This window comes from Natrix helvetica, assembly GCF_964273705.1.
Source record: "Natrix helvetica genome assembly, chromosome: 2".
NCBI lineage: Eukaryota > Metazoa > Chordata > Lepidosauria > Squamata > Natricidae > Natrix > Natrix helvetica.
In genome coordinates, this window is record NC_138552.1 from 33,711,188 (window position 1) to 33,733,248 (window position 22,061).

At 39.2% G+C, this 22,061-nt stretch overlaps 1 protein-coding gene across 2 annotated transcripts in view; it reads right to left on the reverse strand.

Moving 5' to 3' along the window:
• Nucleotides 1–19,322, reverse strand: part of THBS4 (thrombospondin 4) — a 44,261-nt gene extending 24,939 nt beyond the window's left edge. For both annotated transcript variants that reach the window (XM_081939979.1, XM_081939978.1), the window contains exons 1-7: nucleotides 19,179–19,322; nucleotides 16,869–17,072; nucleotides 7,209–7,456; nucleotides 3,891–3,996; nucleotides 2,012–2,094; nucleotides 1,159–1,210; nucleotides 608–780 (exon numbers count right to left, since the gene is read on the reverse strand). In XM_081939979.1, coding sequence (XP_081796105.1) covers nucleotides 608–780; nucleotides 1,159–1,210; nucleotides 2,012–2,094; nucleotides 3,891–3,996; nucleotides 7,209–7,456; nucleotides 16,869–17,072; nucleotides 19,179–19,269 — 957 coding nt within the window. In that variant the 5' untranslated portion in view covers nucleotides 19,270–19,322. The remainder of the gene's footprint in view (nucleotides 1–607; nucleotides 781–1,158; nucleotides 1,211–2,011; nucleotides 2,095–3,890; nucleotides 3,997–7,208; nucleotides 7,457–16,868; nucleotides 17,073–19,178) is intronic.
• Between the last annotated feature and the right edge of the window lie 2,739 nt (nucleotides 19,323–22,061).

Below are 22,061 nucleotides of genomic sequence, written 5' to 3' on the forward strand. Positions count from 1 at the left end.
TGGTTATATTACTGTGATTTGTTATGTTTTTGCCAGAAAGTGGCATTTACTTCTAGCTACCAGAAGTTTAAAAAAAAACAGCATAGCAAACAATGAGTTCATTAGCAACAACTGTGTTTGTTTAATGAGAAGAACATTCATTTACAACCACCAAATTTGCTTAAAAATCACCACATAAAAGACAAAAAGTTCAGCCACAGTCACATGGTCACTCACTTAATCATAATCACGACTTAAATTGTGGATTCAATGACAGTGGTAAGTTGAGGACTATCTGTATTATAGGGAAAAAATGCAAAGAGGCAGATGTAGTTATTCTCCTCTGTTTTTTCCCCTCACAGAACAAAGCTGTTTATGCCCGGATAACGAAGCCCCATAAAAATCAATCATCTCATGCCATCTAACTACATACTTAGCAGCTAAGCATAACAACAGATCTCTTTTGATTTAATTGTAAAGTTTTAAACTCACCTGCTACCTTTGGGTGTGCTAGAAAACATGGTTCTCTTTTAAGTTAGCTTCAGCTTCTGCTAACTCCATCTATATCTCTGATAGCAAAATACTGTACCTCAAGCTAGCCCTGAAAAGCACTCAAAGAATAACTCACCTCTTCAATATCTGTGCAAATAATTCCATCTCCAGTGAAGCCTTCAGGACAAGGACCACACTGGTACCCATCTGTTGTGTCTGTGCAGTGTACCCCAGGGAAACAAGTATCGGCTTCACACTTGGGTTTCGGGGGATGTGGGGAAGGAGTGGGGAAACCTCCGATTCCCAACCCTATGATGATAAAGTATAGCATTTTAAATCAAGTAAATCTTGAGAGAGCCAATGAGAATATTCCTGAGTAAGCGAGCAGGTTATTTCTCCCACTGAATGAGAGTAGCTCATTTCTGCAATTATTGTGTGAACAGCAGCATGCATAACACAATTACTGAGTTAGCATGCTTAGGGGGAGGCTATTAAATTAATTGTTACAGCTATCACTTAAGGCTATGTGCATAATTCCACCATTATTTAACGAAGCCCCATAAAAATCAATCATCTCATGCCATCTAACTACATACTTAGCAGCTAAGCATAACAACAGGTCTCTTTTGATTTAATTGTAAAGTTTATAAAAATCCTACTTAAACCCAGGAGATCAAAAGGACCTACCACATGCCTGGCATTCAGCTATAGTATTCCTCAGAAATGCTGTCTCCTTAACCTTGGTTGGACAAATAAAATGTATTAAACAGAGCCATCGACTTCAAATTATTCTGACTTCATTACTTTTTGTCAATAAAAGGCACATTATACAATTAATGCTATAACATAGCTTAGGTTTGCAAATCCTCAGGATGAGATTGATACTAGCGTATTTATTCATGCTGCAGCTGAACGTCTGACAAGTCTGGTCCAAGTAAACAGCCGCCCTTTCATATCTTAGCTCTCTGATGAATTTAGTAGAAGTACATAGAGTAGCTAACACTTAAATCTAAGCTTTAAAACCTACATCTCTCAACCAAAGTATTAATTTAAAATTTACACCTTATCATTTTCATGACTGTCACCTCTATTGAAAGTTCAGCTTGGTTGTTGAATTAAAATTCTGCTTCAGCATCTAAATCTAGTGGGAATTTAAATTCTTAAGTCAGGGGATCAGACATTTCAATACCGTTGGAGTGTAGCCTTAACTATGACACACATTTCTGGCATAATTTCCTTGCTTTCAGCCTAAATAGTCCTAATGTTCATAATTTTGGCAGGTCTAAAAGTGTTTGCATGAATGGGCTCTTTGCTGATAAATAGTATAATAAAATTAGACACAGCTTCCTATTCTGAAACATCATTTTCAATTTTGGGAACAGTAATCCAGCAAATCAAAGAACTGATAACTAAGTTGAAGAAGATTCAACTACCTTTTTGGCATTTTGAACACAATCACTTCCTTTCCTAAAATAATATTATCGTATATATATATTTTTAGCACAAAACAAAGAAGCTGTAACAGAAAGCTCAGAGATACCTGCTGTCTGAGGAGATCTTTCACTTCAACTAGTACCTGGTTCATTTGCAACATGTGACTTAATAATTGCCTGTTAACATCACCTGTAAGAGACATGTATGACAATCAAGCAACTAATAGAAAATAGAGTAAGATCAGAAATCTTAGCAATACAAGCAGTGACACAGTCCTTTCAAACACTAAATGTTTCATATACCGGTAGTTGAATTTGAGTGAAATTCTCATTTAACCATAAGATACTTAGGCATTTACAGGGAACTATTCTTTATTGGAAAGACATTCCAACCCAAGCATGGTTTAAAAATAAAGCAAAGGGAGCATCTCATTGGGGGCCCAAAAGACTCCCTCAGGCAATGATTTTTGAACGCTGGCAGCAGTTTCTGTTAATTAATCAATCAATTAATTAATTAATTCATTACAATGGCCACCCAGTTTAGGAGAGTGGGCAGCTTATAAAATTCAAAATTCAAATACACAATTAAAAGAGTTTAAAACATTTTTAAAAATATATTAAAACAAAACATGACAGCCTGAATTAAAAACAATCACAGCATTACAAGCACAAGAGTCCCACAAATACATTAATTCTGGATCTGGGAGCAAAGCCAAGTATTATGGGCTTCCCAGAACTGCTGGCAAGAAACTCCTGTCTGTATCTCGGAAATGGGGGGTGGGTGGGGAGAGAGGAACTGTTTCAGGGCCGAGACTGAAAAAAAGAAGGCATATTTCCTTGCTACCACAAGATGACAACATTTAACAGAGGGGGACCCAGAGCACATCCACTCCGCCCAAATGTACCAGGTAGGCAGAAACAATTGGAAATAGGCATCCCTCAGATTAAAAAAAGAAAGACAGCCCCCTAAATTTTCCCAACAGAGCCTCGCCCATGTTTCATTATGGTCCCACCCAATTGGCTTTGCTCAACTATTAACCACATGTTAAGGACCATCTTAATGTTGCCCATCCCTGAAATAAAAGGAATGCAAGAGCAGAAAGCCGTGACATTTCCAAGATCTAGAGAAGAAGAGGAGTAAGCAAACAAGCCGCAGTGGGAGTTGTATTGTTTGCTCCCTAATTTTTAGTGATTATTTTCAAATTTGCAGTTAAGCATATAAACTGATATTTTTCAAAAACAGTATTTATGAAAGACCCGTTTTTTTATATTTTACATAATACAGCTAGGGCGCAGGCTTTACGTGGCGTTATTTCTATTCTTTAATTTATCCCAGAAACCTTTGTTTATAGACAATTATGGCATCTGACTTGTATCTAAGTAAACAGAAGATATCAGTCATGTAAAAAACAAACCTGTTCTAATTTAAGGTACTATATAGAACCCTGCATTGAGAAACTGTTTGGTCTAATAATTAGAAGGTTAGAAACTGCGGGACTGTGAGTTTTAATCCCATTTTTGGCATGAAACCTGGCTGGGCGACTTTGGGACAGTCATTGACTTTCAGCCCAACCCACCTAACAGAGTCATTGCTGGGTAGGATATAAATAAATAAATAAACATATAATTATACTATACCTATTTATCATTTATTCCAATTGATACACAAAATATACTAATCTTAACATGTCCATATTCTTTTAGGTTTCATTTGCTAACAAAATAGTTAAAATTATTTTTGATCGTTAAGACTTGCTAAGTCAAGAAATATTAGGAAACATGTCCATTAAGCAAATACATTTCCAATAACATGAACATCTATTGTTAAAGAACTTCTTGAGTGATCCTGCTGCTCTGGAAGTGCATCCAGCAGATGGTCAGCAGATGGTTTGGAGTCTCAGATAAAAATACAGCTGTATGAAGGCTTTAAATAACAGTTTCATGTAGAGTTGTTTAATTTACCTACAATCAAGATATCAACCTTACCTGAATACTGAACTGGTGGCTCTGTCTGTGGGAGAAAACAGTCTTGTAGAGTTTCCACTTGGGACAAGGACCCCCTCACAATCAACTTCAAGTCATCTAAAGTCTCCTGGACAATAAAAAATAAGTTCTATTGCCTTCTTTTTATTGTTTTGATTTTCCCCTTGATTTTCTGACTATTGAGATGCAGTGAACACAGGCACTGAATATATACGAAGCAGCCAAACCTTTCCTTTAGAACCATATTAAATCTACATGGATCAGTGACGTGCAGTCAGGGGAGGCAGGGCCTCACCGCTCTCATCATGAAAATAAAAATAAAAATTGTGAAATTGGCTGGGAGAGGCGCGCGGCTTGGTTTAGCCTCCCTGGACATCTCAGCAGCAGCCCCAAGTGTGCCGATCTCGCCATTTTTTGCATCGAGTGAGCCCGGGATCCTTGCAAGGGGAATGGGACCACGTGTGCAGGCGGCTCCTCAATGCCAGCCTCATATCAGAGCAGCCGCAGTCCCCTTCATGTTGGTTTAGGAAGGAGAGGAATGGGACCACGTGTGCAGGGGAAGGGAATCGTGGCTGTGCTAATCTGAGGCTGTGCGCTGAGGAGCTGCCTGCACACGTGGTCCCATTCCCCTTGCAAGGATCCCGGGCTTGCCTGATGCAAAAAATGCCTAGGTAACATTATCAGTGCTAGAAGGTGGGGGGAAGGAGGAGAAAGGAGAAGTTTCTCTTCTCAGAAATGTCTTCTCAGTGGAGCTGCGGCAGCCTGTCCCTTTCTGACATTTCTGAGAAGAGAAACTTCTCCGTTTCGGCTGCGCCCCTGCGATCGGAGCAACCAAGCAGTTTGATGACGTCACCAGCCTCACCAGTCATAAACCTCACCGCACGTCACTGACATGGATATAGTTTCACCAATAAAATAATTCCATGCTAGGGGAAAACATCCAGCCCAGAAGAAGTTTAGCAACTTCATGAATAGATAATTTTTTTTCATGTAATCTCCGTAGAGTATGGGAGAATAATATAGCTGTTGTTTTTGCTTCTCATGCAGCCAGCATATCTCTGTGTTCCAGTGGTGGGTTTCAAAATTTTTTAGAATCTCTTCTGTAGGTGTGGCCTGCTTTGTGGGAGTGGCTTGCCGGCCATGTGACTGGGTAGGAGTGATTTGCCAGCCATGTGGCTGGATGGGCATAGCCAACTTGCAAAATGTGGTGAAACACACTTAACAACGCTCTTGCTTAGCAACCAAAATGTTGGCTCAGAAACTCTGGCATTTGAAGCACGCAAGTCTTAAAGCTGTCAAGTTACAACACCCTTGCACCCTTAATCCTTTTGGGGGGGGGGGGGGAAACCAGGAGTGTTCAAACTTGACAGCTTTAAGACTTGTGGAACTTCAACTCCCAGAATTCCTCCTCTCGCTCTTCATCTTGATGATGTGCGGACGGTCGGGGGGAGGGAGCTGGAACCGGTTCTAAATGGCACTGTAGATTTGTGGAACCTCTTCTATAGAAGAAGTTAGAACTGGCAGGAACCCACCCCTGCTGTGTTCTATTCTGCATGCTGTGTGCATACGTTCTTCTCCTATGAAAAGGGAACAGAAAAGAAGCAAGCAACGCAACAGAGCTCTTCCAGTTATGAGAGGGACTGCACCTTGCAAAGACCTCACTCAAGTATTATACCAAGGGAGTTGACCTAGTGGATTCCCTCTTCTTGCCTGTACACTCTTCCCATCCCATCCCACCTGTGGTGAGCACATGATCAGAACAAATGCTGTCAACATTTAGGACAGAAGCAGGGCAAAATACAGGTAGTTCTCGACTTACAACCACAACTGAGGTCAAAACCGCTGTGGCTAAACAAGACATGAGTTTTGCCCCATCTTACAACCTTTCTTGCCACAGTTGCTAAGTGAATCATTGGAGCTGTTAAGTGAGTAACACGGTTGTTAAGTGAATCTGGCCTTGCTTGTCAGAAGGCCGCAAAAGGTGATCATGTGATCCCAGGACACTGCAACCGTCATAAATGCATGCCAAATGCCCAAATTTTGATCTTGTGACCAGGGGGATGTTTCAACAGTCGTAAGTATAAAATAAAAGTTATAAGTTACTTTTTCAGTACTATTGTACTGAAAGGTCAATAAATGAATGGTTGCAAGTCAGGGACTGTTCTGACCTAGGCTTTCCAAGAGCATGAAACAAATCCCCTTGTCGGGTTTTGTCCCAACAAAAAACCCTTTTATTAATTGACTGTGAATTCTGCTCATTCAATACAGCCTTTCAAAGGAGGATTTACAGTCACAGACCTTATCTGGTATAGAGAGCTGAGAGGCCGACATCTAAAAAACTTGGCAAGGAGTCACAAGCCAATTAAGCGAACTAATTGTCTCCTGCAACTCCATTCCCCTTTCGCTCCTCTTTCATTTCCTTAGGGCCATTCATCATCCACCTCTGGCGTTACTCCCAGGTCGACCCCTGTTCCCTTCATCGGGCAACTCTGCGCATGCGCACACTGGGAACAGGCTTCAGCTGTTCGTCTGCCTCACTGCTGTCTGACTCTGAAAGCAGCTGATAACTGGCATACAGCTCTGGTCCCCTCTTTGCCTCCGACACAGAGCCCTCATCAGAAACTTCCCCAGACTCCAGGACTGGCCCACATTCCTCCCCAACCTCCTCACTGTCTGAATCTGCTGCCAGTTCCACTGGCCACTGGCAGGCCACAACAAGGACTACCTGTACAGCACAAAGGATAGGCCAAGGTTTAAGCTTAGAAGTTGAACTATTCTACTTTATTAGGGCACAGTAGGCTATTTGGTGGGTTCCTACTGGTTCAGACTGGTTCGGCCGAACCAGGAGTGGTTTGGTGCCTTGGATCACTGGAACCAGCAGCGACCCAGGCCTGCCATGCCCCGAACTGGTTCTCTGGGTGGCGCCCTAGGTGCTGCCATCTTGTTTTTCAGTTCTGTGCATGCGCAGAACAATTTTAATTGCACTGCGCGCACATGAGCGAAATGGCAGTAGTGCCTGCCGGAACCAACCCCTGCAGCAATGCAGTGATTTCACTGGAGGATATTCTCTTCTCTATTTAATGTTGGGGGAGCCAATAATGTTTCTTTTAAAACAAATGAAGCATGCTAAGATAGAAAAATCTTTGTTTTATTACAATAAAAACTCTGAAAATCATACTACTAAAAATTGCCATCTTGCTACCAGATTTCAGTGATGAATTTTGGGAGATTCCACGCATGCAAATATGGGTCAGGAATACATTAGCTCCTGAGCCATTAGCCCTTCCATCACAAACATTTTCCCCTTCCTTCAGTACTCACCTGTGATTTCTTCTGGAGTGTTCGTAATTCTATGGATTCTGAGCTTTGCAGCAGCTCCGAAAAGATTTTAGGCAAAATTTGAACAGAATCCACCTGCACACAGTCCACATACAGTTCAGCTTTACTGTTGCCATGCTGCACTCCACTTAACCGAAGGAGGACTGTATGGCGCTTTCCGTCAGCCAAAGGCACATTGGGGAAGATCACAGCACTTAATTTCCCATCGTTCCTCAAATATCTCAGAGAAACTAACAGAAAATAACATAATGGGAAAATATGAATACAATAAAATTGACAACATATAGTAGAAATAGCAGTCTGTTTGAGAAAGTGAATATAAAATTATAGCACTGTGTGCCTACACAGCTGTTCTTAAGTGAAAATCCTCTGTTGTAGCAATACAGTCCTCTACCTGACTTTACAACTGGATCTATATCTACATTTATATCATATGGAATTATGGTCACTTCCCAGGTGGACTACAGTAATGTGCTGTCCATGGGGCTCTCCTTAAGAATACCCAGAAGCTTCAGCTGGTGCAGAATATGGTGGCACAGATCTCCAGAATGGGGTACATGAGTTGCACAGGTTGCCAGTTTGCTTCCACATCCAATTCAAGGTGCTGATTCTGATCTTTAAATCCCTTCATAGCATGGGCCTGGGTGTAGGACAGAGGCTGGCTGGGCTGGGGAGGGAAGGAAGGAAGGAAGGAAGGAAGGAAGGAAGGAAGGAAGGAAGGAAGGAAGGAAGGAAGGAAGGAAAGAAATGACCTCAGGACTACCTTAAGCAGAGATAAAGTTTTGAGTAAAACTGTCCTCAGCTTTCTTCATGCCTTTTCGGGTATGATGGGGCTACAAGGCTGGATGGGAAGAAATGTACAGAAGAAACTGTTTTCTTGCTCACTGCATTGCAACTTTAGACAGATGAACGAATGCTGGCCTTTGAATCTGGCAGGTCTCCTGCATACGTAAGATCTGGAGCAGAACTACACAGAAAGTTAGCGAGCAAGAAAAAACAGAAAAAGGTAGAAGAGTTGGCAAAGGACCAAGAGACTGGAAAGCCTGAAGGCAGCAGGATTGGATGGAAGATCAAGGCTCATCTGAGGGGGAGGAATCTTGTTTTTGGAGAGAGCTGGAGGGAAATGCTGTCTAGGACCAAAGGCATAATTATATTTAAAACATCTGTGTTTCTGTCCCCTTGTGCTAACAAAAAAAAGAAAGAAAGAATTGCTGGTGCCAATAGACAATGAAGTTGTTTTCAATGTGGGGAACCCAAAAGTCCCTGTTCCGTTTCTGAGAAATAGTGTCATTTGTACAAAATGTAAGATACCAGATATCTCATCACACTGTTGAATGGGTTTCAAAGCATTGTGTTTAACTGAAGTCACATCATTTATAACCATTTTTAAAGGTAAGCCATTTTGTCTCAGGAAGAAGCTACAGATGGTGGTGATACTGAACGGATGGGGAAGCATCTGAAAATATTGCTGCCTACCCAAAAGGGAGCATTTCAATTCCCAGATGCTCCTCTGATTATTTGCTTCATTCATAGGAAATACATTTTACTGTTTTAATCCAGTCAGTTTTTTATGATCTGAAGAAAATGGAGAACTTTAAGACAAACTGCATTTCTCAACCAATTAGATGTTTAACCTATCCCACTTAAATCAATGTATTTTTAATACTGTTCAAAATATGTTGTATTTTGAATGTAACACCTCTAAAGAATAAGGATTTCACTAGGACAATAAAGATACAGGCCATGATGTTATCCCTAATGACTACAGTAGATAAAGCACCCTATCTTAATCTTAGGGTTATACAGGTGAATTCTGTATCAAGATGAGGGCATTATCCACATTCGGCTTCCTTAATTCATAATGTAGGCATACATAAAGGTAAAAGGTTCCTCTATCCCTATCCAGTCATGTCCAACTCTAGAGGGCAATGCTCATTTTTATTATTTTTTTAGCCAAGGGAGCCAGCGTGTCTAAAGACACTTCAATGGTCATGTGACCAGCATGACTATGTCGAGATGGATGGAATTCTGTTACCTTCTCACTGAAGTGGTACCTATTTATCTACTTGCATTTGCATGCTTTCAAAATGCTAGGTGAGCAGGAGCCAGGGCAAGTAACGGGAGCTCACCCCATCAAGCAGCGCTCATGTCCCAAACCTGAACTGTCAGCTTTCCAGCTGACAAGTTCAGTGCCTTTAACCGCAATACAGGTGTAACAGTAATCAATTCCCTAAATGTTGCTGTTCCTTTTATTAGTCAAATGAACAATGAAATAAATCACTGACAATTTTCTGCCTCTTGAAGCATTCTTGTAAGAAAAAAGCTTTTTTTTAAAAAAGAGAAAGAAATCAACCCCTTTTTAAATAAGAATGTTATATCAAGTCAAGCAGATCAGATTATAAGCAAGTTCTGCTTCATTTACATCCATTTAAAACATACAGAACATACGAACAAGAAAGGAAATTTTCTAGACTGGCCAAAATAAAAGAATCAAAAATCTTTTCTTGCAACTACCGTTGTACAGTAGCTATATTCATGTAGACTGCTTTATCCAGGTACAGATTGCTTGTTTAAAACAAATGTCAGATATTAAGTTTTACTTTCAACTTTTAGAGAAAATACAAGGGCTGACAAATTCCAAAAGAAATTCTAGACAAAGTGTTATCTCATAATTACTTGGTCTCATAACATTACGAAAAACAAGGATTGCATTTGCCACCTGTATTATGATTTTATTTATTTATTAAATTTATATGTTTCCTATCAATTTGAGGCAACCCTGACAGCTGTAGCTTTTTGCATTTTCCCACTTCTTTTTTATTTGCAAATAAAGTGTATCAAGGTGGAAAAAGACTGATAAACTATACAATTTTGATTGGTAGTATTAAGAACTAACTATCTCAAAAATATGAAGTTTCTAGAATATGTTTTAAACTGTTAATAACCTATAATTATTTTCTTAAAGCAGCACAATTCTAAGATAATTTATACGAAAATAATATTTTCTATATTTTGAAACTCTTTATCTACACCACCATAATTTGATATAGTTTAAAGCACTTTGTAAACTATATAAATTCCATAAAATATAAATAATATAACAGAGATATACTTGGAACATTGTAAAGAGATCATCTAAAATTATTAATCTAAGAAAACTAATTTTAAAAAGAATAAAAATTACTTGGCAATATGAAAAGAGCAAATATATATTTATAAAAATATATGTTCTGCTTTGTTATTAAATTAAAAGCAAATGCTAATTATTTTCAAGCATGCTCCCCTCTTTAATTCTTGTCCTTGACCTCTGAGAAGTTGTTTCTTTTTTTGATCAAGCAGGTATCTCTCATGATCAGATACCTGAATTTTAACAGTTATGGTTGTATGACTGGTATGATAATAGGCAATATGAGTTATCTTGCACTCAAGATAACAGAATAATTTAAAAAGTTTTGGTTACAAGTGCATCTATTTCAAAGCAGCTATAAAATCATTTAATAAGCAAAAACCCACTAATATCTTCACTACCACTTTTAGATCAACTGAAGAGTCAAAAGACTTTTCCAAGATAGTCTCACATAGAGTTAATTACAATAATCCAATCTAGAAATATTTATGTGGTTGATAGGATAGTGAAGGAGAAGGGATGTCAAAAAATAACGTCATGATAATGGCTACAGCTGCATGATCAAAGCCCTTTTTCTTTTACATGTGTAATGCCCCGGGCTTTGATCACAGTCATGATTACAACACACTCTAAATATAATGAATAAACATTTCCCATAATTCAGTTGAGGAATGATGTTACTTGGTTTGGGTAATGAAACAAAGAAAACAACCAAGCTCAGAGAGCACCAAGGACCCCTCATTTCAACTACAAATATTCTCCTTTATTGGTAAAATGCATCTCTCTCTGTGCACAAATGGCCAAGACTTTGTGTTGGGGTTAATTGACTCTACTTTGAGAATGACTTCCATTCTGATCAAAGGACATCAAAGAAGCTTTTCTCCAATATTAAGATAGATCAAAAGCAAAGGTAGATCAAAAGGTGCCCTTACTGAATCCTTGTTAAATCCCATGGTCTGGGGATTTACAGTAAAACAGTAATATTCCAAGGTTTTTTGGTTCTTCTTTGTTCTGTGGTTATAACAGACCATGATTTTCCCAAGAGATTCTAGAAATGTTTTCACAGATTTTAGAAGCAGGTGTTGTATTTTCATCACTCTTTGAAACCAGACCACATCGTATCTGTTTCTGATCAAAGCTAGGAAACTGGAAAATGTGAAGGCATGTAAATGATGTGGGAAATATACTGAGGGTAGTGAGGGGCACAAAGAAATTAGAAGATGTGAAACAGGAGAGGGAATGAAAGAGCAGCAAAAAAGACTAAAGAAGAGCGACCAAAAGAGAAAGAAACTGTGAGGAAATAGAGTGAAGTGGGCCAGAAGATACAAGTAGAAAAATGAATTGAGTGTCGTTCAAGCTAGAAAAAGAACCAGAAAGAAGAAAAATCTCATATGAGACAATAGGATGGGAAATTCATAGAGAAAGAGACAAGGAAGTCAGCCAGGAAAGCTGTAGATCAAAGGACTCCAAGAAATGCTTTCAGGATATATATATAGAGAAGCAGGAGTCAGTTTCAAGACTGGAGGAAAATAAGCTTAGAAAGCAAATTATACTGCCAAAGCAATCGCTGGAAGGAAAAACGGGAGTACAGAAAACATTTCACTGGAAAGCCTTAGACACAATAGAAAAAGACAAAAGGGAGGGTGGAAATGTGTTCTTCCAATCACATCCTCATGAGGAAATTGAAAAATCCACTGAAAAATCCAGCCAGAACTAAAAATGTTATTCTAATTTATTATTAATAAATTGCAGAAACTGGGTATGTCTAGTTTAATGAAAAGAAGGACTAGGGGAGACATGACAGCAGTGTTCCAATATCTCAGAGGTTGCCACAAAGAAGAGGGAGTCAAACTATTCTCCAAAGCACCTGAGGGTAGAACAAGAAGCAATGTGTGGAAACTAATCAAGGAGAGAAGCAACTTAGAACTGAGGAGAAATTTCCTGACAGTTAGAACAATTAATCAGTGGAACAGCTTGTCTCCAGAAGTTGTGAATGCCCCAACACTGGAAGTCTTTAAGAAGATGTTGGATAGCTATTTGTCTGAAACGGTATAGGGTTTCCTGCCTAGGCAGGGGGTTGGACTAGAAGACCTCCAAGGTCCCTTCCAACTCTACTATTGTATTGTATTGTATTGCATTGCATTGTATTGTATTGTGTTGTATTGTATTAGTTTATCAAAATAAACTAACTACAGAGAAAAATGAAGAGAGTGACAAAGTAGGGGAGGAAAAAGGGAAGAGGAAAAGGATGGAGGGAAAGGGGAAAAAGAAAGACAAGTATTGGCTTTAGCACAGTAGAATAAGATATTAGTATACAGCCCTCAACAATTTATTGTTACATAGAAATATAATGTATATTAGTCATTCCTATAATAAGAAACTTATCTAATCAGCAAAACCCAAGATTTTCATTTATTTCATTTCACCTCAAGCACAAGGTCCAGAAGCAGTTTCCAATTGGGAACAAAGTTAGTTGTATTCTTTTCTTTGATAAAGGCAATCAATTTAGTCTCTGCTAATTCCATCAGTTTCTCCAGCCAGTCATCCATTGTGGGAATTAAAGTCTCTTTCCATTTTTGTGCCTAAAGCATTCTTGCTACTGTCAGCATTTTTAACAAGAAAGTTCCACATTTAAAAATGTTGTTCTGTAACTAAATTCCAGCAACTAAGGTGGAAAAGGATATTTAAGTTCCAAAAGTAGCCTGGTGCCTTAAATGAAACAAGTCTACATGCAATTGTAAAAAGACAGTTATGAAGGCTATAAATGATACAACAAAAAGATTTCTAATCTGGCCTTTTTACTTTAATGCCTTTAGTCCAGTAGTCCCCAACTTTTCTGGCATCAAGGACCGGTTTTGTGAAAGACAACTTTTCCATGGACTTGGGGTTGTTTTAGTTTTGTTTGCTCATTGGTCACCTTCAACTGTGCAGCCAGGTTCAGGTGCTTTGGGGAGCCCTGCTTTAGAGCATAGCTACTATGTTGTCTCTCCCAATGGAAATGAATATCAGGCTATAGGTGTGTTCTCATATCTTTCAAAAATGAGTAGGTCACCCGAGTGGCAACAACTTCTCATTTTTTCTGAAGTAGGTTTTTTTTTTCATTATCACCATTGAATTAAAAAAAATAGATCCAAATGGCTGTCATGAAGTTTATTTTATATATTTTGTTTGCTTAATTTACTTTGGCTAAAATAGATTAAGACTTCCGGGTTGCTCGGAGGGTGGTTTTAAGCATTCCGAAGGCTTCAGGGAAGCCTCCGGACGGTCCCTGAAGCCTCCGGAGGGCCTCCGGGGGGGTGGAGGAGGCTCTTTTCGCCCTTCCCAGGTGACCCCCCTGCGCTCCCCCCACTTGTGGCACGTGAGCCAAAAAAGGTTCGCCATCGCTGGATTAAGCCTTTTCTTATCACATTTTTTTAAACCAAAAGTCAGAACAGGACTAATTTGAAACATTTAAACTGTACCTTCCACACCACTCTAAAATTCCAGTTTTTTAGTCATATGTTTTTATTTTGAAGAAACAGCTCACTAAAAATCCACACAATTCACATACCAATTCTTTATTTCACAGACTTGCCTATAATTTTATTTCATACCAAAACATCAACACAAAAGCTTTAATACCAAGATGTTTTTTCTTCCTTTAAATTTACTACTTTCTAATATGCTAAAATTGCAGGGGCTACTTACAAACCTCAAGCAAAAAAAAACTATTATTTAGTCTTATATGATATATGTCCAACTTATCAAAGCAAGCATCATCCTACTGAAGGCGTTATCTCCTGTTGAGAGAAAATGGTGTTTCATACTTGCATTTTTTTTACTAGTTTATATTCAAAGGAATAGGATAGGAGAGTGATGGTCAACCTTTTTGGCACCGAGTGCCCAAACCAGAACACATGCATGCCAGAAACCTGAAGACCAGCTAGCTGCTGCGCATGCATGCGCCAGCCAACTGGTCTTTGGATTTCCGGAACGCGCATGCACACCAGCCAGCTGGTCTTTGTGGGCACCAGAATGGCATGCGCACCTGGCCAGCTGGTCTTCAAGTTTCCAGTGCTCCGGCACCTGCAAAGACCAGCTGTCTGGCACGCATGTGGGCACCAGAAACCAAGAGAGGGCTCTGTGTGCCATCTCTGGCAGGAATGCTATGGGTTTGCCATCACGGCTATATGGTATAGGACAGTGGTGGTGAACCTTTTTGGCACCGAATGACCAAACTGGTATGTGTCTGTGTGCGCGAGCGAGCGCTGGAGCCCCAGAAACTCGAAGACCAGCTGGCCAGCATGCATGTGGACGTCGGTCAGATGGTCTTTGCACATGCCAGAGCCCTGGAAACCCAGCCACCTGGTCTTTGTGTTTCTACAGTTGGTCTTCAAGTTTCTGGGGCTCCGGCATGTGTGAAGGTCAGCTGGCCGGTGTGCATGCACATGCCAGAAGCCAGAAGAGCAGCTGGGGAGGGTGCGTCTGCCCACAGAGAGGTTCACCATCACGGCAATAGGATTAACATATTAAATTAATTGTATCTAATCCTAAGTGAAGATTATAATTTACATATTCATAAATCTGATCAAGCCTTGTTTTCTTGAATGAGGCTTACTTCTGAATACGTGGACACATAAAAGAGCATTGAATATACAACTCAACAATCATTCTTTAAAAATTAGCAAATATATTAAATATTGTGCGATGGATTTAAGTGCAGTTAAACGGAGTGGTCAGCTTGATTACAATACTAATTAGAAAGTTGATGCACGTTCCTCATTCACTTTCCTCTGGATAACAATTTGCACTTTTTCATATTGTCCATTCAAGAATTTCTATATTGCCATATAGACTCATACAAGAAATTACTTATTCACAAAGCACACAATTCATCTGTGGAATTAGTTATCGTAGGATGTGATGACTTAGATGGCTTTAAAAGCGAAGGAGACGGAGTCTATCTAGGGTTATTAATCTTGACTTGGTGTTACATCCGGTAGTAGTGTGCCTTCAAATGCCAGTTATAGGAAACAGTGGGATAGAAGGGGTATGTCTCCATCTCCTGCTTCCAAGCAACCTGGGAGGATTAGGTTGACAAAAAACTGCTAGGTAGAGATAAGCCTTGTTTGGTCCAGTAGAAGTGTACTTATGTTTCAGATCTGGGACATATCTCTAAAATTCAGTTTAACTAAGCACCCCTTTGCTCTATTGTCTGATTGTAGAAAGCATCTGCACTTTTTCAGTCAGAGCTAAACTCAGGGATCAACTATATCATTTTCTTTTCTTTCATATGCAGAATTCAGCATGTGCACACTATCTATCAAATTCTTCAGTAATTTGAAACAGGATTTTTCAACGGAAAAGAAGAAAAGGGTTTTACTTATTGTCTTTATTGAATTTTAACTGTTTCCATATTTATAATTGTTTTTATGTTCCCATTTTTATTGCATTGTAAGTTGTTTAGTGTCACTCTGGATAGGGAGATATGCATTTAATAAATAAATAATTAAATTGGGGTGGGGTGGAACTCACTTAGCTACTTGTTTGGGATATCTTGTTGGCAAACAGAAGGAATGAACCCTGATAAAGATTGTGTAAATATAGAAACAAAATTTTGCCCTAAACTAATCTCACATTTCCTTGAAAGTAAAAAGCAACGAATACCACAATGAACAATTCAACAAAATCAAAAAGAATTGTGTTCAGACGCCTTGTTTCTTAATCTTAGCCCTATTAAAATTTCTTTAGTCGCATTATAGTAACCCCTATTGATATCACTATTCAAGAAGAATGCCATCACATTTGAAAAAATTAAGAAAAGCTCTAAGGAGCTAACAAAATGAACCAGACATCAGATAACAAAATTATTTTATTTTTATTTTTCTCAATCAGTTCATTCATTTGGGAATGAAACGTTTATTTCTCCTGTGCGCTGCTTGGAGAGTCCAAGCATGGGTTAAATACAGTCTATCTGCCCTAGGACTGAGTAGATTTTTCCTTGACCACGCCTCCTTTGCCTCATTGAGTGCAGTTTAAGAACTCAGTCCGCCAGTCAGGACTAGTTTTGGGGAGCTCTTCAGTCCTTGATAGATAGACTGGAACTCTCCAAGCAATTCACAGTAGATTTAGTATTTTTTTATTTTCCTTAGTGTAGTTATTGAGTTAGAAAATGGTTAGAACCTTACTTTCCTCCCTTTCCCCCCAGATCTGAGATGCTGACATCTGAATAACAAAGAACAAAACAAAATCTCAGAATTTATGTTGTCCTAATTATGGTTTCAATCTCTGTTTAAATGAGCAGTGTCCCAGAGTCAAAGTAAGGAGAAGATTGAAAAGATTAGAAAACCTTCTGTAGCCCCCTCCACAGAACATCTGAATCTAATTGCGTTAATTGAGTCTACAAAAGCCACCCAGAACCTTATGAGTCTTTTTGCCAGAAAACTTGCTAAGCTATATCCTACATTTGTAGAATGGATCTCAAATCAGTTAGCAGATATAAAGTACATAAAATGTTTTCATTGCATACAACTTACCTTTATTTACTCGTCCCATTATTATGAACTCAAAATATTTTTTGTTTTCATTGGAGGAGTATAACCCAAATATAAGGGCTGTACTTTTTGGTTGCAGTCTGAATGTTGAGAGCACATATATTTCATTGACAGTAGGGTCAGCCAGTGCCTGTTGTAAGTAGGACTTTACTAATTTCTGGTTGGGTGTTGAGAGGACATCCAATACTATAAAGAGAGAAAAAGAAAGTTAAAAAGTTGGTGATTACAATTTCCAGAAAAAACCTCCAAGTGACTCATGAAAAAGTGCTTACATACAATTGTAGTATCATTTCAACTTATTTCACACACAGTTTCACATGGCCACCCATGATTCACAATTAAAATTTTAATTTCAATGCCACATTTTACATTTAAACAGCAAATAAACTGTTTATTTGCTGTTTGGCATCTCATCTCCAAAAACAAATGTTTTTGGAAATCTAGAAAAAATTAAATTTGATTAGATTACATTTAAATGCAAATAAAATAGTTAAAGATGACTAACTTCTAATTATATATTTAATATTAAATGTATATGTTTAATTATTTTCGCCTCTCCCACTGTAACTGGGTTACATTTTGAAAAAGATTTGTACTTTTGATTAAATGCACATAGGAAATCTCAATGCATCATGCCTAAATTTATTTCAAACTGTTCTTTCAAAAATAAATTCAACTGACTTTTATTAAGCAACATGAGAACATTTTAACTATTTAATATATCTTTCAAAAATCCTCATCAGTAAGAGGACTCTGGTCATTGTCCCTCAATGGGAATAATCAGATTTCACCTTAAGTTGACTTTGTAAGTCTTCCTCCACTTGGTGACTATATGTTTATCTTTATAGAATACAGTCCTCCCAAAAGTTAAAAATGAAGAGATAGGGGAAGAAATGAAGACTTGAAATTACCCTTCAACTTCAGCAGCAGCAGCAGACTGAGTACTCATAAATTATTTGATCACAGTCTTGCCCACTAACAGGAAACATATTAGATTTCGAGTTATGTTATAGTACTTTAGAGCATAAACAAATCTCTATCTGTTTTTGCCATTCAATCTTCTTCTTTTTTCAATATGTTTCCTCATTTTAGGTGATGTCTGGAAGAAGCAGTGAGAAGTTTTCCAGCAGACTCAAGATTCTATATCATTTTTGGCACCAGAAATACCTGTTTTCTTCAGTGGCTTTTAAGAAAATATGAAATTGATTTTGTTAAACCCTATTGGGTTTTGTCCCTCTTTTTATTTCTACTTTTTACCTCTTTATTCTATTGGATTTTTATTGCTTTGTAGTTCTAGCAAAGTGAGATCTTATTATTTTCTTTTTTTTGTTTTTGTTTTTAATAACAGATAGCACGGTATGATTTTAAATCAATTTGAGATAAACAATATTTTTTACATTTACCCAGAACAACATCACATTGTGATTAACAAGAGCATTCCTTAGTTAACAAATAATTATTTTTCTCATACTGCTTTACACATCATACTTACAAGGGATTAAGTCCCATTGGCACCTTTGACATAGGATGTGCTCTTTCACAGGACTGTCTAATAACAAATGTTTAAATTCTTTTTCTTAGCAATAACCTGAACATACTACTTGGAATCAGAAAAATACATGTATACTAATAGCATTCAAATGAGAGACCCTTGGCACAGAGATCTTTTAAATATATTATTGCTGGCTATTAATAAAAGAGAGAGGAAGATGCGGAGATTAAACAAAAGACAAACAAGTCTATAAGTCTATCTCAAAGTGTCAAACTATGGCAAAGTGTGGCAATCCATGCCCAAGGAACAGAGATCCACAAACCTATGGAAATGATTATTTACGATTTTTATTTAAAGAGAATTTTCTTCTTTAAAAAAACCCATGGAAGAAAAAAGCTGAGGAAGTATCAAAATCTGAATTCGAAAAACAGATTTCTGTAAGAACGCAATTTGAATTCCCCCTTCCCCAAGGTGTACTACTTAAAAACAGCAACTTTGGCACTGGTGATCTCTAAATTAGAATTCTTCCATATTTCCGCAGAACAGAGAGAAAGGAAGGAAAATTATTTAGAGGCTTTTTTTGGTGGTGGGGGGGGAGAATCCTGTAGCTGTCACGTATTGCCCATCAAACTGCCTGCTCAGCAGGAACTCGGGAGTCCAACCTGAACATAACTGCTACTCTGGCTTATCCTTCTCTCTTCCAAAGTCCAGCTGCAGCAACGAGGGGCAAAAACCGAAAACTCCCCTCCCCACGCCTATCCCCCCCCCGTCCCTCAAATCTTCAAGAGGGAGCGCCGTACCTTGAGGGGCGAGCTGAGCGCGAAAAGCGGGAGAAAAGTGCAGCAGAGTCTGCAGCAGGAGAAGGAAAGGACCCGTCCGCTGACTCCTCATCCCGCCCACAGCCCGCTTGCCGCCTCAGTTGCTTTTGCTCTCCTCGAGGCTCCGTTGATCTCTCTGCCTGTACACGTGCGCGGAATGGGGAGGCGAAGCGGCCGGTTCTCCCTTAAGAAAAGGAGAAGCTACCTGATGCCAGGCCCCTCCCTTCCCCCCCCACGCTCGCCCCCCCCCCCCACTCCAACAAGAGCTGGAGAATCGATTTAGCAAAAGGGGCGATCAAAAGGGACCGAGACTGGACTCCAGTGTGTTTCCCGCCGCCAACTACTACTGAAGGAATCTCCAGGCGGGATCTGGAAACTCAACCTCCGGATCATTAATATGTGCGAGTCAAATGAGGGATAAAAAAATGCCCCTAATTTTAGCACGTGTATAGAGTATTACAAAGCTGCCCAGAGCAGTGGTGATAACTTTACCTTTATATTTTTGCCGGTTTAAAATCTCGATTAAAACATGAAGCCAATGGGCTGTTTGTCCCAAATTGGCCTTCTCCACATGGGATGGGCTTTGATTCCCATTTCTGGAAAGCATGTGCATCTGGAAAATGGGAACAGGATGAATGGCTAGAGTTCATAAACAACATAGAGTACACAAAAAGCAATGCCATAGGGTTTTTTTAAATAATTTGTCATTTATGAGGATGTTCAGTTCAGATTTTGAACAATCCTATTTGACTGTGAAATGGAACTTTAATTCTTTATGGTGCAATCCTATGCAAACATAGGATTGCACATATTTTGGAGTAAGTCCCAGGGTTAGGGTTAAATATGCAAAGGATTTGGCATTTGGTTTTTAATTCTTCTTGTAATTTATTTTGTACATTTTATGTGTGAGTTTTATGATTGAATAATCAGCTCTGCACCTCTGAGTGATGTGTCTGTGTGTGTTGAGGTCTATTTCTCTCTGAAAATGCAATAAGAAATCCATCACTGTCTTTTGTAACTTGACATAAACATCCAGCACTCTTAGAAAACATCCATGTAGTTTTCATTAAATGCTATAAGGCTGAATTTTTGTTCAGGAATCATTTATTTTTTAAGGTTTCATAGTAAACTGTGCAGGATGCCATATGATAAGCAGCAGGTTTCAAAAGTTATTCCAAAAATTATGGCTTTGTTAAGAGCATTTTGAAATTCAAAATTACCATAATTAAATATGTGTGGCCCATAGTTCTAAGAATCTATTTCCTCATTTAGTGGGATTATTAGCCACATTATCAGAGCAACGGTATCCATATTCCATGGATGACAACCGACTCAAGCTCAACCCCTCCAAGACGGAGTGGCTGTGGGTACCAGCTCCCCGGTTCAGCCAATTAACTCCATCATTGGCCATTGGGGGCATTCAACTTGCCCCCGTGGAGCGGGTGCGCAATTTGGGCGTCCTCCTGGATGCCCGGCTGTCCATGGATGACCATGTGACAGCCGTGGCAAGGGGGGCGTTCCACCAGGTTCGCCTGGTGCGCCACTTGCGCCCCCTACTGGACCGGGACGCCTTACGCACAGTCACTCATGCGCTGGTGACGTCTCGCTTGGACTACTGTAACGCTCTCTACATGGGGCTTCCCTTGAAATGCACCCGGAGGCTACAGTTGGTCCAGAACGCAGCCGCGCGGGTAATTATGGGGAGTACTAGGTACTCCCATGTGACACCGTTCCTGCGCGAGCTGCACTGGCTTCCTGTGGTCTATCGGGTGCGTTTCAAGGTTTTGATAACAATCTTTAAAGCGCTCCATGGCTCAGGACCTAGTTACTTGCGGGATCGTATTCTGCCCCATACATCCCTGCGACCAATCCGCTCGTACAGAGAGGGCCTCCTCCAGGTGCCGTCCACTAGACAGTGTCGGGGGGCGGCGCCTAGGAGTAGAGCCTTCTCTGTGGCAGGCCCAGCCCTGTGGAATGACCTCCCTCCAGATATTAGGAATACCTCTGACCTCCGCTCCTTTCGTATTAAGCTTAAGACCCACCTATTCCAAGTAGCTGGCCTGGCTCAACTTTGATCTAACCATATCGCTCCTGACGGGTTTTTAATTGGGTATTTTAATTATATTTAATTATTTAGGGGTTTTTTAATCACTGTATTCTAATTGTTTTTTATTCATCAGCCGACCTCCTCCTTGTGTATGTCTCGGTATATGTCTCTGTTATATGTTTGTTTTGTCCACATATTTATTTCATATGTTTCATTGTACGCCGCCCTGAGTCCTTCGGGAGAGGGTGCGGCTAAAAATAAATATTTATTTATTTATTTATTTATTATTTATTTATTTATTCTAGGAAAGGTTTCTAATTGAGTTAATGTATAGGTAAGCAAGTGCTACCTGCTAAAAATGCTATTGGCTATCCAGTCTTTGCCTGTTCAGAATTCCAGCCAATCATTTCCTACAAGGAATATAATTCTATTCTCATCACCCATTTTTCCTGTATTTTTTCTCCTATTCTAAATATATTCCTGTATTTTTCTCATTCTAAACTTTTGGGCTACTGAGCACAGGGTTTTGGTTTTTTGAGAGTTTCTGGGAGTTTTCTTTGCCCCTTTGATTGATCTCAAATCCACTAAAATAAGCCAATTTAGGATTTGGAAAATCCTAAAGTACCCTGAGATTTAAGGAAAAGAAGAAGATAATGACCCTAATTTAAAAGGAATCCAGAATGTAATATTGTACTGTAAGAAGTTAGCACCCAGCCCTCTCCTAGAATAATGAAATATCCTAGGAAATATTAAAAAGGCAGAATATTATGTTTCCCTGGATGAGAAAAGGGAGAAAGATGCCTTAAAAACAAAGTCGC